The sequence below is a fragment of the Glycine soja genome, chromosome 17 (genome assembly GCF_004193775.1).
Source record: "Glycine soja cultivar W05 chromosome 17, ASM419377v2, whole genome shotgun sequence".
NCBI lineage: Eukaryota > Viridiplantae > Streptophyta > Magnoliopsida > Fabales > Fabaceae > Glycine > Glycine soja.
Window position 1 is genome coordinate 31,262,337 of NC_041018.1, and position 17,335 is coordinate 31,279,671.

Sequence of the window (17,335 nt, forward strand, 5' to 3'; positions counted from 1 at the left end):
TCTGAACAATAGAGATCAACTCTACACAAACTACAGAGATCAACTCTACACAAACTACAGAGATCAACTCTACACACTCAGGTCCAACACTTGATGTTAGGATAACATCAAGGTGGCTCACAAAACACTCAAGTCCCAAAACTCACAAAATAACTCTTCAATCCCGGACTTGGTACAGAACTCGTGCAGCCTTCGTGTTTATATAGCAGTGAGCGTATCTGGGCTGCAACTTCTTGTGCTGGATGAGATCTATCATTCTTCTGAAAAAATCTGCACTTAAAGATCTAAAAGATACAGTTTGATCTTTTAGTTTTTATCTTTAATCTTTAATCTTTAATCCCTGAACGAACTCTTCTAGTTTGTAATTCAAACGTTAATTTTCTTTTAATTCGTTCCTAAAGATAGATCATCTTATCTCTTGCTAACTGCATAATAATCTGTTAAAGATATAACAGATTTATATGTCCAGTATTTTCGGGCCGGATGTCAGGACATCGTGTCCGACATCGTGAATCCTGCAGCTTCATTTGACTTTTATCTTGCCTTGTGCATTGTGCAGCACCTCCAGTATTTTCGGGCAGGATGTCCAGGACATTGTATCCGACATCGTGGATCCTGCAGCTTCAATTCTTCATTTGACATTTTATCTTGCCTTGTGCATTGTGCAGCCCGATCTTATTCCTTGACATAACGTTGGACATCATGTGCAGCAACTCCAGCTTTCCTTCATTGTCTAAGTGCTTATGTTTTAACAAAATCTTAGCCAATCTTTTAAAACTCCGTAGAGCTAAGCACTAACAGGTACATCTCTTCTAGATCAGTTCAAGTGGAGGGTACATCCACTTGGTTGTTCAAACAGAACAAGGGAGAGTACATCCCTTGTGGATCTTTGGCTTGTAAAGGATTTTACAAGGTTGAAAGAAAACTCAAGAACTGTTGGTTGCTTGGGAACTGGATGTAGGCACGGATTGTGGCTGAACCAGTATAAATCTTGTGTTTGTCTTCTTCTTCCCTACACTCTTTAATTTTTGTTGTGTACTTTTAATTGCCGCTTTTACTTTTGGTTAAGTTATTGTTTTTGTTCTTTACTTTCTTAACTTAGTAGTAAAAGCCTAGTTGAATCTAGTAACATTAAGAAGGATAATTTTTTAATTAGTCAAGACACATTAATAATTAATTTAACCTCCCCTTCTTAATTATTCAGAGGCCACTTGATCCAACAAGTGGTATCAAAGCATGTATCTTGAGAAAAGTTTCACAACTTCAAGATTCATGGCCTCCTCAAATTCTCTGTTTCCTGAAGGAAACTCCATCCATAGGCCACCTATCTTTAATGGTGAGGGTTACCACTATTGGAAAACCCGAATGCAAATCTTTATTGAAGCCATAGATTTAAACATTTGGGAAGCAATAGAAATAGGACCTTATGTACCCACCATAGTAGATTCAAGCACTAGCACAACAACAGAAAAACCTAGAGATAAATGGACTGAAGAAGATAGAATAAAAATTCAAAAATATCATCACTTCTGCCCTAGGAATAGATGAATATTTTATAGTGTCAAACTGTTCAAATGCCAAAGAGATGTGGGATACACTACAACTTACACATGAAGGCACCACTGATGTGAAAAGATCTAGAGTCAACACCCTTACACATGAATATGAATTATTTAGGATGAACACTAATGAGAACATCCAAAGTATGCAGAAAAGATTCACACACATAGTCAATCATCTTGCCTCCTTAGGAAAAACCTTTCCTAATGAAGATTTAATTAATAAAGTTTTAAGATGCTTAAGTAGGGAATGGCAGCCCAAGGTAACTGCCATTTCTGAAAGTAAAGATGTTTCCTCTATGTCTCTTGCCACTTTGTTTGGAAAATTGCAGGAACATGAAATGGAACTTCAACGTCTCAACCAAAATGAAGAGACCAACAAAAGGAAAAGAAGCATAGCACTCAAAGCCTCCTCCTCAATGCAAGAAGAAGAAGAAGAAGAAGAATCTGATGATGAAGAGGACTTCTCACTTTTTGTGAAGAAGTTTCATAAATTCGTCAAAAATAGAAGAATGGAGAGAAGCCATAACTTCAACCATGGGAAGAGATCCCAAGAAGTTTCTCCTACACTTAAATTCTATAAGTGTAATCAACCCGGTCACATAAAGGCAAACTGCCCCTCAAATGAGTCATGTCCCGAGAAGAATGAGAAGAAAAACTATAAAGAAAGAAGATCCAAGAAAGCGTATATTGCTTGGGATGACAATGACTCATCCGATGGTTCGGAGAAGGAGATCAACCTTCTATCCAAGGACTATGAGAACGATGAGAACATCTCTCAAGAAGATTAAGCAAAAAGCAAAAGTCTGACTTCCATCTTTGAAGATCTAGGCACTTAAATCATGAAAAAGGTAACATCAAAACCATTCTCTTCTAAATTAAGTTGGTTGAAACTTTCCTTTCAATTAACTTGTTTATATGATGACTAACAAAATCTTACTTGTTTGTCTTGGTTAATTGCTATTGTGAATATTTTCTTATATGTTTGATTAAGTTATTTTTTCTTTTCTTAAAGCATGAAGTATATTCTTTTAAAAACAAATATTTGATGATGTCTATGATTCTTGCATGATTTTCAGTATGATATGTGAATTACTTGCTTTTAAAAAAAAAATTCATAAAGTTGTTCAAAAATATATTACGTTATATATATTTATTTTCATATAAAAGTTTTTAGATATAAAGTATTTTGACTCCCTCTCAAATCCTTTCACCCTAAGATTTCATTCAGCATTTAGTTTTGCTAAAATGTTCTCTGGTAATCGATTACTACAATACTGTAATCGATTACAGACAGTCAGGAAGAGTGTAATCGATTACCAAATTTTGTAATTGATTACAACGCGTCCCTACTCTTATATATTCAGATTTCAAAATCTGAAATTTAAAACCTCTCATTCCTCTCGCGAACCCTCGTTCCCAATTCGTATTTCTACCATAACTTACTCATTTCTTATCCAAATCACGTCCCACAAAGCCCAAAATTCATCTTTTTTCATCCTCTTTCATTTCAACCGATTGAAATTTCAAATAAGTCTCTCAAATGGTGAAACCATCGAAGAAGCACAAGGGTTCTTCAAGTAGAAGCCAACGACACTCCAAGACTCAGGATACTCCAATTCCTTACTCCATTTTCTCCTCCTCATTGTTCTCATCAGAAGAACAACGTATATGATACACAAACCTCTTCTCCTCTCATTCTATCATTGACCCTAAGTTCATAGATATGGATTTCTTTTCTGATGAGAGTTTCGAATGCATTCAAGCATTTCAAAACTCAAATCTCATTCCCTTTATGTCTTTAAAACTGCCTGTGTATTCTGAATTGGTAAAAGCTTTTTATTCTAACCTTGAAATTCAAGAAAGTACCTTGATTTCTGAGGTCTATGGGATAAAGATGGTCATTGACCAATCCTACTTATATGATTTGACCTAATTGTCTAGTGACGGTGTACCATTTGAAGGTGCACTGGACGATGATTGGAAGTTTGATTTTTCTGTGCATGATGCCCGCCGATTGGTTTGCACCAACCAAGCGGAAATGACCGGAAGGCTGCTTGCCGGTTCATTGGCTCTTGAAAGCCGCATCCTTCACTATCTTATTGTTCGTATCTTATTCCCAAGATCTTCAAACCTTGCACAGGTTTCTGAAGAACATCTTATAGTCATGTGTGCCTTTCATACCGACCGACAAATTGATTGGGCACACCTAGTCCGGTATCGCGTGCATAAGGCATTGCGATTAAATTCTCCTTTGCCCTATCATCATTTAGTCACTCTTTTCCTTCAACATTTTAACATCCCTCTTGATTCTGAACCTTATGTTACAATCAAGAGATCTTTCTTGATTGGTGCTGCTGTGGTTGCGTCCTTTTGTTATCGCAAAGAGCGTGATGGCTCTTGGGTAAAAAAGGATGTTCAACCAAATAATGATGAAGGGCAATTACCGGTTGAAGGGGACTCTTCTCTCCTTCAGAGTATTTTGGACAGGTTTGATGGACTTCAAACCTATGTTGGTGAAAGGTTTGATGCTTTGGAATGACAAGTGGACACGTGATTCGACAAAATGGACTCAAGGATCACAAAGGTTGAAGAAGATGTCACCATCATTCGCGACTGCCTTGATTTACCTCCACCACTACCATCAGTTTAGACATTACTATTATTAATAGTATTTTGATTTCTAGCCGTGTATTTGGCTATATTATTATGACATTTGAACACTTAGTATTTTTTTAATATTTTCTTAGTATGACTGAACATGATATTTATGGTTTGTGATATATGACTAAGTGGTTTGCATTTCAATTTGGTTTTATTCATGTTTTGCTTTATGTATGTTTTAGAATCTTTTATGTTTGTTTTACAAATTATGCTTTGGGTATGATTAAATTATTCATGTTTTACGCACTTTGGCCTTTTTGATGTTGCCAAAGGGGGAGAGAAAAATGGGTATTTTAGAAATCAAGATATTATATTTTCAAAGCTTTAAAATTAAGCATAAATTGAAAAGGAAAAAAGGAGAAAAAGATTAGTGAACGGTAGAACAAAACTTGTATGTATCCTCTTGATTTCAGGATTGTCATCATCAAAAAGGGGGAGATTGGGGAAGCAATGACTTCCAAGATTATTTTGATGATGCCAAAGAATCAAGAGTTAAGCAAGTTCCAAAAGAATCAGGCTTCAAGAATCAAGTCTCAAAGAATAAAGATTCAAGAACAATTAAGTTTCAAGATTCAATATTCAAGAACAATTAAGATCAAGACTCAAGACTCAAGATTCAAGATTCAAGAGAAGTTGATTTCAAGATTCAAGAGAAGAAATCGAGAAGCAACAGTCAAGACTTCACAAGGGAAGTATTTTTTCAAAAAATCCAAACATAGCACAATTTTTTTTACAAAAGAGTTTTCTAAAAAAATTTCTAAGTTACCAGAGTATTTACTCTCTGGTAATCGATTACCAGTTTCATGTAATCGATTACCAGTGACGAAATTTGATTTCATAATATTTTTAACTGATTTGCAACGTTCCAAAATATTTTCAAATGGTGTAATCGATTACACTATATTAGTAAACGATTACCAATGTATCTGAACGTTGGAATTCAAATCCAATTGTGAAGAGTCACAACTTTTCATAAAATGCATTGTGTAATCGATTACATGATTATGGTAATCGATTACCAATGATAAATTTTGAATAAAAGGTCAAAAGTTGTAACTCTTGATATGATTTTCTCAAGGTTATAACTCTTCCAATGGTTTTCTTGACCAGACATGAAGAGTCTATAAAAGTAAGACCTTGACTTGCATTCAATAAGAATTTTTACAACTCTTTAACAATTTTTGAGAACTTCTAAGAATTCCTTTCTACTCATCTCTCTTCTTGTTCTTCCTTTGCCAAAAAGCTTTCTAAGTTTCGTTTTTCCAAACCTTGTTTTCCTGCAAGTGAAAATTCTGCAGAAAACAAAAGTGTGCTATCTTTTCTTCTCTTCTCCATTTGCCAAAAGAATAGAAGAACTAACCGCCTGAATTCTTTTGTGTCTCTCTTCTCCCTTTGCCAAAAGAATAGAAGGACTAACCGCCTGAGAATTCTTTTGATTCTTCCTTTCCCCTTAAACAAAAGATTTCAAAGGACTAACTGCCTGAGATATCTTTTGTTTCCCCTTACAAAGATTCAAAGGACTAACCGCCTGAGAATTCTTTGTCCTAATACATTGGAGGGTACATTCTTTGTGGCACAAGTAGAGGGTACATCTACTTGGGTTGTTATACTGAGAACAAGAGAGGGTACATCTCTTGTGGATCAGTTCAAGTGAAAGGTACATCCACTTGGTTGTTCAAAGAGAACAAGGGAGGATACATCTCTTGTGGATCTTTGGCTTGTAAAGGATTTTACAAGGTTGAAAGAAATCTCAAGAACTGTTGGTTGCTTGGGGACTGGATGTAGGCACGGATTGTGGTTGAACTAGTGTAAATCTTGTGTTTGTCTTCTTCCCTACACTATTTAATTTCCGTTGTATACTTTTAATTGTCGCTTTTACTTTTGGTTAAGTTATTGTTTTTGTTCTTTACTTTCTTAACTTAGTAGTAAAAGCCTAGTTGAATCTAGTAACATTAAGAAGGATAATTTTTTAATTAGTCAAGACACATTAATAATTAATTCAACCCCCCTCTTCTTAATTATTCTGAGGCCACTTGATCCAACACAAATGTGGTAGTGGATGCCCTCTCTAGAAGGCACACATTGTTTTGCTCCCTAGGAGCTCAAATTTTAGGATTTGATAATATTAGGGAATTGTATGCTTCAGGTGAACATTTCTCTCCCATTTATGAGAGTTGTGGGCAAAAGGCCTAAGATGGATTCTATTTGGCTGAGGGGTATTTGTTCAAAGAGGAAAAACTTTGCATACCCCAAGCATCCATCAGGAAATTACTTGTGATAGAGATCCATAAGGGTGGGCCAAGGGCCACATTGGGATAGACAAGACCCTTGTCTTACTCAAATAAAATTTCTATTGGCCCTATATAAAGAAAGATGTCCATAAGCATTGCACTAGGTGTATGACTTGTTTACAAGCCAAGTCTAGGGTGATGCCTCATGGGCTATACACACCCTTACCTATCCCATCTACACCATGGGTAGACATTAGTATGAACTTTGTCCATGGGCTTCCTAGAACCCAAAGAGGTGTAGACTTTATCTTTGTGGTGGCGGATAGGTTTAGCAAGATGACACACTTTATACCATGCCACAAGGTAGATGATGCTTCTCACATCTCAAAACTCTTCTTCAGGGAAGTTGTGAGACTCCATGGTTTGCCTAGGACCGTTGTGTCAGATACAGATGCTAAATTCCTTAGCCACTTCTGAAAAAACTTATGGACTAAGTTAGGAACTAAGCTTCTTTTCTCTACCACTTGTCATCCACAAACTGATGGGCAAACAGAGGTAGTGAAGATGTCTCTCTATCCACCTTTTTAAGGGATCTGCTGAAAGGCAACCATAAGTCTTGGGATGAGTATCTTCCTCATGTAGAATTTGCCTACAACAGAGGGGTTCATAGAACCATCAAGCAATCCCTTTTTGAGGTTGTCTATGGGTTCAATCCTCCAACACCCTTAGACCTAATTCCCCCCCCCCCCCACTTAACACTTCTTTTATACATAAAGAAGGGGAATCTAGGTCAGAGTTTGTAAAGAAGTTGCATGAGAGGGTTAGGAATCAAATAGAGAACCAAACAAAGGTGTATGCAACTAAAAGCAATAGAGGAAGAAAGGAGCTAGTTCTTAATGAGAGGGACTAGGTTTGGCTCCATCTTAGGAAGGATAGATTCCCTACTTAGAGGAAATCCAAGTTTAGTCCTAGAGATGATGGACCTTTTCAGGTCTTGGAGAGGATCAATAAAAATGCCTATAGGACTAAGGGTATGGAGTCAGCACCACTTTTAACATTTTTTATTTAATTCCTTTTGCAGGTGGAGATGGTACTAAGGAGGAGGAACCAACAGATTTGAGGCCAAATCCACTTCAAAGGGGAGGGGATGATGTAATCCTCCCTAGGAAGGGACCAGTCACTAGAGCTATAAGCAAGAAGCTACAAGAGGATTGGGCTAAAGTTGGTGAAGAAGGCCCTAAGATTCTCATGAACTTCAGGGTAGATTTCTGAGCCCATCAGCCAAGGTTGGGTCGACTTTCCTTTGTAAATATTAGAATATTTTTTCTTCTTTTGGGCCTTGTATTTTGGCCATTTTAGGTTTGTAGGGTATCCTACAAATTAAGGGCATCCTACCCTACAAGTTAAGGGTACAGTAGTAGTATAGGGTTTTAGCCTTCTATTTCAGCACATTTTGAGTAGTCTTTGTAGTAGGGACTTTTTTTGTATTTTCATGTACTTTGGCATAGGGGTGAGCTTAGCTATTAGAGGGGTGTGAGTAGCCCCCATCTAGCTTCTCAAGGAAGCTTTCTTCCTTGCTTCCCAAGGAAGCTACCTTCCTTGCTTCTCAAGGAAGCTTCCAATTATATTTTTGGCATGGGGGTGAGCTTAGCTATTGGAGGGGTGTGAGTAGCCCCCCTCTAGCTTCTCAAGGAAGTTTTCTTCCTCTAGCTTCCCAAGGAAGCTACCTTCCTTGCTTCTCAAGGAAGCTTCCCGTGTGCTAGGCTATAAATAGAAACATGTGCAACACTTGTCATAAATTTGGTGAATGTGAAACTTGTGAGATTCACTTCAAAATTCAACTTCTCTCCCTAATTTCTTTAATTCCCACGTCCCCTTATCTCTCATTCTCTTCCTCCATTGAAATTTCCTCTCTAAGCTTCTTATCCAAGACACTCTCTTGGTGGTGAAGCTTCTCCTTCCATAGTTTATTCTCTAGTGGATGGCTCCTTCTCTCACTTCTTCTCCTTTATCTTCCGCCACAATTCCATGGCTGAAAATCACCATTGAAGGACCTAATTGAAGCTAAAAAATCCAGCTTCCATAAAAGCTTCTCAAGCAAGCTTCCATTAGTAAGTGGCTCAAGTTGGGTCGAATTTAGTCTAAATTAAGACTTAACCAAATGAAACATAGTTGGGTTGGGTGTGTTGTTTTTTGTTAAGCAACCTAACCCAACAAAAATTTTGAGAGTAGAAGTTTAGGTATTTAGTATGTTAGAGGAAAATTAAATCTTTTTAAGAGTGTTAAATAAACCAAGGACATAAATTCTTGAATAGAGAAGGGAGACGTTGACTCGAGGTGAACAGAGAAAAAATCAGACAATTTATTTTAGAGAGACAAATCATCAATGAAGAAAGAGAAATTGGTGAGTTCATTGAAGAGAGATGAATCAATGTAGTGGATGCGATGGAGAGAGTGTACCAACAAGAGGGTATAATAAGACACAAATGTACAATTTTATTTAAAATAAAAGTATTTATTTCCTGACTATAGCATAAAGTATTATTTTTTTATATTTTATTTATAATTTATTTTTATTTTTAGTATTTTTTTTCATACTTTGTTAGGTTCACAAGCTACTTTGCCAACCTCAAGGACCAACGTGGATCAATCAATGTTGGGGTGTTCATTCATGGATCAAACCAATTCGACCTATTTATGTACAAGCATATTTAGACCATACCTATGCAGACCAAGTTGACCCACATACCTAATTATAACCATTTTATATTAGGGGTGTAAGTGACCCAAGTTGAGTCATATATGGTCTAATTTAATAAATAATCGAATTGGGTTAGTTTTTTTATCCTTCGTTAAGTAACTCAGGCCAACTGAAAATTTCAGGGTGAAAGTTTTAATATTAAAAGTTTCTAGAGGAAAATTTAATTCTGTTAAACATGTTAATTAGAGAAAGAAAAAAATGCTTGAATAGAGAAGGAAGATGTTGACTAGATGCGGAAAGAGAAGAAATTGAAAAATTTATTTTAGATAGAGAATCTATCAATGAAGAAAGAGAAATCACCGAGTGAACTTTATTACAAAGAGAAATTGACGTAATGGATGTAGTGGAAAGAGTGTGCCGACAAAGGGGTATAGTATTTATTTCTTTGGTCGGTGTCCATAAACCTTAATAAACTAATTTAAAGAAAAAATGAACTATTATTTTTGATAATTTTTTATTTTATTTTTAACATCTTTCATATTTAGATTAGATCTACATAGATCAAGTTGACCGATATATCCCACTGTAATGATTTATATTAGTGGTTGTAATGGTCCAAGTTAGGTTAGATTTGATTTAATTTAAGACTCAACCCAATGAAAACAGTTGGTTGGTTGGGTTTGTTGTTAAGCTATCCAACCCAACCCGACCTGCCCTTAATCGGGTTAGGTTGTGCTAAGTTTGGTAGTCGAGTCATTTAATAAAATAATAATATATTTTGTAATTTTGAAAGAATAAAAACAACACATTACTTAAAATGTAAGTCCATGATCTAAATTCAACACTATCATATAAAAATACATATTTCAAATGACATAATGCATATCCTAAACAACATTAACGATGATTTTTTTTATTAATATAATATGCAAGTCAGGTTAAGTTGGATTAATCATATTGAGACTTCATTAACCTAATACCAAAATCCATTTTAATTGGGTAAGACAAAATAAGTCCAACCCAATTCAAAGACTCTACCCAATCTGTTGAAATATAACTAGATTATTTGGGTTTATAGATCAATTTAAACTTGTTTACACCCCTAATTTATATAAAGCATATTAAACTTACCTTTATATCTTTTTTTATATAGTACAATACTATAACTTGCATCATGTACATCAACTAAATTAAATAACATCATATACATTATCTTAAATATTTTCATTCACTTAAAAATAAACATTAGCTAATTTTATTATTATAACTTAATACATCTATATTTTTATTTATTACCTTCATTTTCTTAACTCGCATACCTAATAGGACAAAAAAGCCATAAAAATATTATCATGTTTCCCAATTGATATCAAATTAAATATTACCAAATCACTTTGGTTCAAACCCAAGATACTTTATGTTTCTTACCAAGTTACCCCCCACTCTTCCATATATATACCCCTTCCTTTCACCCTTCCACCCTTCCAAACTCGCTTCCTCTTCTTATCTTCACAAAAAGTGATTCTGAAACTCATGAATTTCCAAAAACAAGATGAACAAAAGGCCATTGAGGAGGCCACAATGGAAGGCCTAAAGGGCATGGATAACTTGATTCAAATCCTCTCTCACCATCCATCTTACATAAACACCGAACTAGCCAACATTATTGTTTCAAAGTTTAAGAAGCTCAATGCGCTTTTAAATCGAACCGGTCATGCCCGATTTAGGCGCACCCCAATTCACTCTACCGCACCGGTTCACTCAACTAATCCGGTTCACAATGCTTCCACCTCATCAACTCAAGTCCCTTTGTCAGAAAACCCTAACTTGTTCGCGTTGGTGCAGTCTCCTGTGCCGGTGCAAGTGCACCGCATGCCGGCGAGCGTGGCACTCGATTTCATGGAGCCACACAACCCACTTATAAGCTTCAATGCAAAATCTGTTGAACTTGAATTCTCAAAGGAGACTTTCAATGTTCCCTCAAAATCTTCATTCATCTCCCCTGCCATCACCAACAACGGCAATGTCTCCAACAAGGAGATCTTCCTAGCACCGGCGCCACCGACAACCTCCGTCGAAAAAGTGTTGGCATTCAAGAAGCAATGCTATGAACACCATGAACAGTCTGTAGACATTTCTGGATCCAGCAAATGCCACTACCTCAAGCAAAGGTACACCACATTTCACCAAATCATAACTCTAAAGTTGTTGACTAGTACTTTAAAAAAAAATATAGTATTTAATGTTTAAAATTTAACTCATATTTTAAATCCCTTTTAAAAAATAATTCTTTAATAGGAGCCTTTATTGATAATAAAAGGTTCACATCATAATTCCTTAAAATTGTTGATTGGGTCTACATAAGAGTAAATGATTTTGTGATTTAAGCTGATCATTTAAGAGCCACATTACTTTTAAGTCTCCATATGTATCATGGTTCTTAAACAATATCAACATTTTAACTTTGTAATTATAATAGTTTATGCTCTAGTAAAATTTGTAGGCTCTTATCACAATTTTGTTTTTCAATTTGATCTAGCCTTGTGTTATACAGCAGAAAAAGAATCAAGCTTGTTAAATATTTAATTTTATAGATCTAAACTCTCGTGTTGTATAAAATGTGTATCAATCTTCCTTTTATTTTAATAAAAAAATCATTTTACATGTTAAATTTATATAACCACGGAAAAAATTATGGTAATAATTATTCCACTAACTACAATACAACTTCTTGCTTAGCAATTTAAGGAGAGAAGACATTAAACATCAAAATCAAGAAGATTTAACTCAATTGATAGAGCAATGTGTATGATTTATTGTAAATTTTTTTATATTATCTTCGATTCTCATACATAAAAAAAATATGTAGGAGTTTGATAAAATTGTTTGTAGTTTAGAAATTATTTTATATGTTCTAAATACCAAATTTCTGCTTAGTGATATTTTGGTAAATTATATTTATTTATTTTAATATGTTCAAGACATGAAAATTATTTTATAAAATAGTTTATGCTGGAATTTGATTTACTAGTTTAGAAACACCATTTTTACTATAAAAAAAATGTTTGCACAGGAAACAAACATATTTGGGTTGAACTATAAATTGGTAAAAGAAATCAAATTAAAATCAACTTTTTAGTAAAAATTTATAACTGAGTATTTTAATACTTTAAGTACTAAAAATTATTAAGAGTTTAATTTTGGTAAATTATCAATAAACAATTTTTATACTACCAGATGTTTTAAAGTTATCTTGAATATATATTAATTTGGCACCACCAACATCATAATTAGGACCTTAGGTTTTTCAATGATATCTAAAGTATTCTTGCAAGCTAAATTATTTGGATCAATACTAATTTTCAATAAAAATTTAATTAGAACTCATCACTCTTCTCTAAAAAATATATTTTGCATAGATTCAAACTCAATTTTTATATATTGAATTTATCCTTTAAAAATTTATTTCCTTTATTTTCTTAACCTACACAATGCATAATAGGACAAAAAAGTCGTAAATATAAAAAATTACCTAAATCATGTTTTCCAACTCATCTCAAATTAAATAATAGTATTATCAGATCACTTCTGATCAAACACAAGCCACTCTCTCTCACCAAGCCCCCCACACACACACAAATATATATATATATATATATCCCTCTCCTCTTAACCCTTCCAATCCTGCTTTCCTTTCTTATCTTCCCATGACACTTTGAGAGTTCAAGTTTCCTTTTCTTTCCTACAAATCCAAAATAATAGTTTTAGTTTACAAAATGGCTGTGGAACTCATGGGGTTCCCAAAACTAGACGAACAAAAGGCCATTCAAGAAGCCGCATCAGAAGGCCTCAAGGGCATGAAACACCTGATCCGAACCCTTTCCAACCAACCCTCTCACTTAAACACCGAACTTACCGACGTTACCGTTTCAAAGTTCAAGAAACTTATTTCACTCTTAAATCGAACCGGCCACGCCCGGTTCAGACGCGCCCCGGTTCAGTACTCATCTCCACACGCACCCGTTCACAACACTAACGCTTCCACCTCATCAATTCAACTCCCTCCTCCGCCGCAAAACCCTAATATTCCCGCGCTGGCGCAGTTTCCTACTCCGGCGCCGGTGGCCGTGCACCACACGCCGGTGACGCTCGATTTCACGAAGCCGCACAACGCGCTTCTGAGCTCCAACGCCAAATCCGTCGAGCTCGAGTTCTCGAAGGAAACCTTCAGCGTTTCCTCTAACTCCTCTTTCATGTCCTCCGCGATCACCGGCGACGGCAGCGTCTCCAATGGGAAGATTTTCCTCGCGCCACCGGCGACCTCCGCCGGAAAACGTCCGGCGTTCAAGAAGCGGTGCCACGAACACCGCGAACACTCCGACGATGTCTCCGGCAACAGCAAGTGCCACTGCGTTAAGCGAAGGTAAAATCGCGTTCACCAAATCGTTCGTAACTCAGTTTTTCCTTTTTGAAAGGTGCACGTCGTAACTCTTCAAAGTTGTTGACCAAGTCTTTTAAAAATTAATTAATAAATTAAGAAAAATGAAATCGTTTTCTACCTTCTAAAATTTTAGTTTTTTATAGGAGAATCTTCTAAAATTTTGGTTAATACTAATAAAATTTAAACATAATTTTAATTAATTAAAGTATACTTAAAAGTCTATTTTTTCTTAAATTTTTATCTGATTAAAACTATCAAAATAAGTTAATTTATTAATTTCATATAAAAATATGACAAATACTATATTTTTTTATTAATTTAAAATATAATAAAAAATATTACGATCAGGCTTCAGCACCTGTAAAAACATGTTTTAAAGTACCATCAAAACAATCTTAAATTTCAACCCTTTATGAAAAAAAATAGTTAATTCGTATATAAACACATGAAATTACTATAAATACAACAAGATATCATTAATTATTTTTTTATTAACGATTAAAATTATTTATTTTTATTTAATTTAGAAGAAATAAATACAAAACATTAATTAGTAATTAATGATGAAAGATAATGTTTTTGAAAGTGTGGGATGGACGGTGTAAAGTGGGGAGAGCGTTGAAGTGTTTTTATTTAACTAATCACGTGACAGGGTCGCGTGGGTGGGGCAAGGCCGCGTTTGGGAGTCAACGATTTCGGTAGTGGTGCAGTGAAAATGCATTAAATAGGTACACCACGCGTGATATTGACAAAACAGCATAGGGTTCCTTCCTCCTCTCTTGTCAAGAAGCGAGTTTTTAGAAATTGCTGTCTCAGAAACAAAACAAGGCACACAAATTCAAACTTGCCAAACTCAACCAAGATTCAATCCCTTGTCGTTTTTTCTCTCCCTCTCTCTCTAGTTATTTGCCTTTGACTGTTGACCTTCTGTTTAATTTATTGCATCCATGTTAGGTTGCCCTTCGTTTTTATTCAACTTTTAATAATTCAACTTACAATTATGTAGTAAGCCTAAATATTCTAGACTTTATTTTTTTTATCCACTGTTATAATAAAGAAATTATATAAAGTTAATCAATTGTCGTGAATGTGATTATAATATAGTTATTTTATTTGCAATTCAAAGATAGTATAAAATCTCTTTATAATATATAAACTATATATTTATTAATAGTGTAAAAAATTATATTACCTTTTAATTATAAATTTATTATAATTAGTAAGTTTGTTGAATTTACTATTAATGATTTTTGGAATAATATTTTTGAGTCTTTTTGTTTTAAATATTGATCGACTTTGTTGACTATTAATTTCTTTTGAAAAATTAATTAGCTATCTTTAGTAGTACTAATATTTTTCTTTCCGCAAATTTGAATCCCATTTCATACATGTTGGTTAATAACTTTTTATTGAGTGTGTATGTAGATTTTTTGTGCTAGTTGTGTGTAGAAATTAAATTTATTAAGTAATTAATATATTAATAAATTTTTTTTATTTGTGTTCAGGAAAAATAGGGTGAAGAGCACTGTGAGAGTGCCGGCGATTAGTTCAAAAGTCGCCGATATTCCACCGGACGAGTACTCGTGGAGGAAGTACGGTCAGAAACCGATCAAGGGTTCCCCATACCCAAGGTGAGTGATATTTAATTTTGACCGTTGATTTAGTTGACTTTTATCTCATCAAGACTCGTTCCCTGACGTCGATTTTTTTTATCATCAGGGGTTACTACAAGTGCAGCACGATTAGAGGGTGCCCAGCGAGGAAGCACGTGGAGCGCGCACCAGACGATCCTGCAATGCTGATAGTGACGTACGAGGGGGAGCACAGGCACGCGGTTCAGGCTGCGATGCAGGAGAACGCAGCCGGGGTGGTGGGGTTGGTGTTCGAGTCAACGTAGAGAATGAGAAAGAAGGTCCAATAAAAAAATAATAATAAATTTGGAAGTGGAGGACTTTTTTAAAAAATATATATATATATAATTTTTGGAAAGTGTAGTGGGAAGAACCAAGAAGTAAGGACAATGGCTGCCTTGTAAATTTGTTTTATTTTTATCTTTATTATTATTGTTATATTTTAGTTGTCATAGACTCGTAGAGAGGTGAAAAATGGAATCTCAAGTTGTTTATTTATTTCTATATCTCCTTTGTCAAAAGTCTTGATGGTTATGATTATTTATGATTTCCGTATTGGGAGGAGGTGGTATCCAAGGGAGGGCCACTCGATTGATAAGTATATTTTTTTGGTTATTTATAGTGATAAAGTAATGATTATTTTTTATTTTTAGTTCTCTGACTTTGGTTAACATAACAAGTCATTGAAATTAAATGGCGTGTTGACAAAGTGTTATAAATGTTATTTTAAGAGTAGTATAGATTTATCAATAAATTTTCTCTAGAAGATGTCATTAATTTTTTTTTACTAAGTTTTAAATGGATTAGAATATTACTAATTATATTTGTTTAAATCTAATGGAGGAAATGTTATAAAGAGATTTAATGAAATACTATGAAAGAATATTAAAAAAAAAGTTTTGTTTAACTTTTTCTTTCGGGAATTACTTTTTCTTTTCACCGTTTTTTAGTAACAATCTGTACCTTCAAGGTTTTAAACTTCCAATTCCTAGTCGTGGAATTCAAACCAGTAACAATTGTTAAATTGAGGTCCAAGAGACTGATGTATCTTCAATCGTTGGCTTTGCACCTGACTGGAAATAAATAATTACTTTTGAAAAAAATTATACGAAGTTCTTTTTTTATCATTGAGAAACAAATTATTGTGGTATTCTTTATAACTTGACTGAAATTTCGATTTTTTTTATCGTTCACAAGTTCATATTTTTTTATACTCTTTTTAAAAAAATAAACAAGTTTTGTTGTTTAATTCAATTTTTATTAAATATAAAATTTATAATTAAGTCTCTACAATTTTTACTTATGACATTGAAAGACTTGCATATGACACTAAATATTCTTATATTTTTCTCTAAAAAAATAGTAAACTTTTTAAACTCTAATAATCTATACGTAAATTTATTGAAATCTTAGAAAACTTATTTGACCTTATTCTTTTATTTATTTAATAATTTTATGCATTGCATGAAAATAATTGTCATAACTCAAAGTCATAAACAATCACACATCTTTTTAGGGGGCATAGTGATACCTGCCCCCACCAATTTTTTGGAAACATGTTGTGCATGTGCGCTGACGGCTGAATTTTAACTAGAGAAAGCTCAACCAAAACACTAACGATTTCTTGCTCTAGGAAATCATACACAATCCATGATAGCGCAGCAGCCACAAGGCCGAAGAGAACCATGAAGAGGCCTCGGAGTTGGGAAGAATACATCCACTAAGCTTTATCAACAATAGAACAACAGAGGGACAATTTAGGAAACTTACCTTTGAGTGCTACTGACCTTCCTCATCGTGTGTGTCCTCATTGTGCGTGCAGCTTGCACCATCGTTTTGCTTGTCCCCCGCGGGTAGCAATTAGTTACGGCTTGTCCCTTGTGTGCTGGCAAGACCATCAGGATTAGTATCTATCCTTTTCATTTCAGCACTATAAATATATGTAATGAATCAAGAGGAAAGCAATGAAAAATTCAGAAATTCTAGCTTCTTACCTTTGCATTCTGGAGGTATTTCCTGGCCTCTAACTCAAGAATCTTTTATCCCCTGCTACCAATTGGTGCTTTCATTGATCCCTCCCATGGCCGACAATACCCGTTCTCATACCA

At 34.6% G+C, this 17,335-nt stretch overlaps 2 protein-coding genes across 2 annotated transcripts; both read left to right on the top strand.

Annotated features, from left to right (window-relative positions):
- Nucleotides 1-3,600: 3,600 nt before the first annotated feature.
- On the top strand, nt 3,601-11,405 carry LOC114391634 (probable WRKY transcription factor 11). Its single transcript, XM_028352618.1, has 4 exons — nt 3,601-3,702; nt 3,895-4,075; nt 7,536-7,714; nt 10,566-11,405. The coding sequence occupies exons 1-4, from the start codon at nt 3,601-3,603 to the stop codon at nt 11,403-11,405; spliced, it is 1,302 nt and encodes a 433-aa protein (XP_028208419.1).
- A 1,411-nt stretch (nt 11,406-12,816) lies between these two features.
- LOC114393945 (probable WRKY transcription factor 11) lies at nt 12,817-15,767 on the top strand. The gene is made up of 3 exons (XM_028355462.1): nt 12,817-13,578; nt 15,102-15,227; nt 15,316-15,767. The coding sequence occupies exons 1-3, from the start codon at nt 12,932-12,934 to the stop codon at nt 15,491-15,493; spliced, it is 951 nt and encodes a 316-aa protein (XP_028211263.1). The 5' UTR covers nt 12,817-12,931; the 3' UTR covers nt 15,494-15,767.
- The last annotated feature ends 1,568 nt before the right edge of the window (nt 15,768-17,335 follow it).

What these genes read in the sequence shown, in the direction of transcription:
- LOC114391634 (XM_028352618.1), top strand. Translation starts at nt 3,601, where the DNA reads ATGACCGGAAGGCTGCTTGCCGGTTCATTGGCTCTTGAAAGCCGCATC. An exon ending in GATCTTCAAACCTTGCACAG is followed by an intron (nt 3,703 to 3,894) that starts GTTTCTGAAGAA and finishes GTTACAATCAAG; the next exon opens with AGATCTTTCTTGATTGGTGC. An exon ending in AGATTCTCATGAACTTCAGG is followed by an intron (nt 7,715 to 10,565) that starts GTAGATTTCTGA and finishes TTCAAACCCAAG; the next exon opens with ATACTTTATGTTTCTTACCA.
- LOC114393945 (XM_028355462.1), top strand. Translation starts at nt 12,932, where the DNA reads ATGGCTGTGGAACTCATGGGGTTCCCAAAACTAGACGAACAAAAGGCC. An exon ending in TGCCACTGCGTTAAGCGAAG is followed by an intron (nt 13,579 to 15,101) that starts GTAAAATCGCGT and finishes ATTTGTGTTCAG; the next exon opens with GAAAAATAGGGTGAAGAGCA. An exon ending in AAGGGTTCCCCATACCCAAG is followed by an intron (nt 15,228 to 15,315) that starts GTGAGTGATATT and finishes TTTTATCATCAG; the next exon opens with GGGTTACTACAAGTGCAGCA.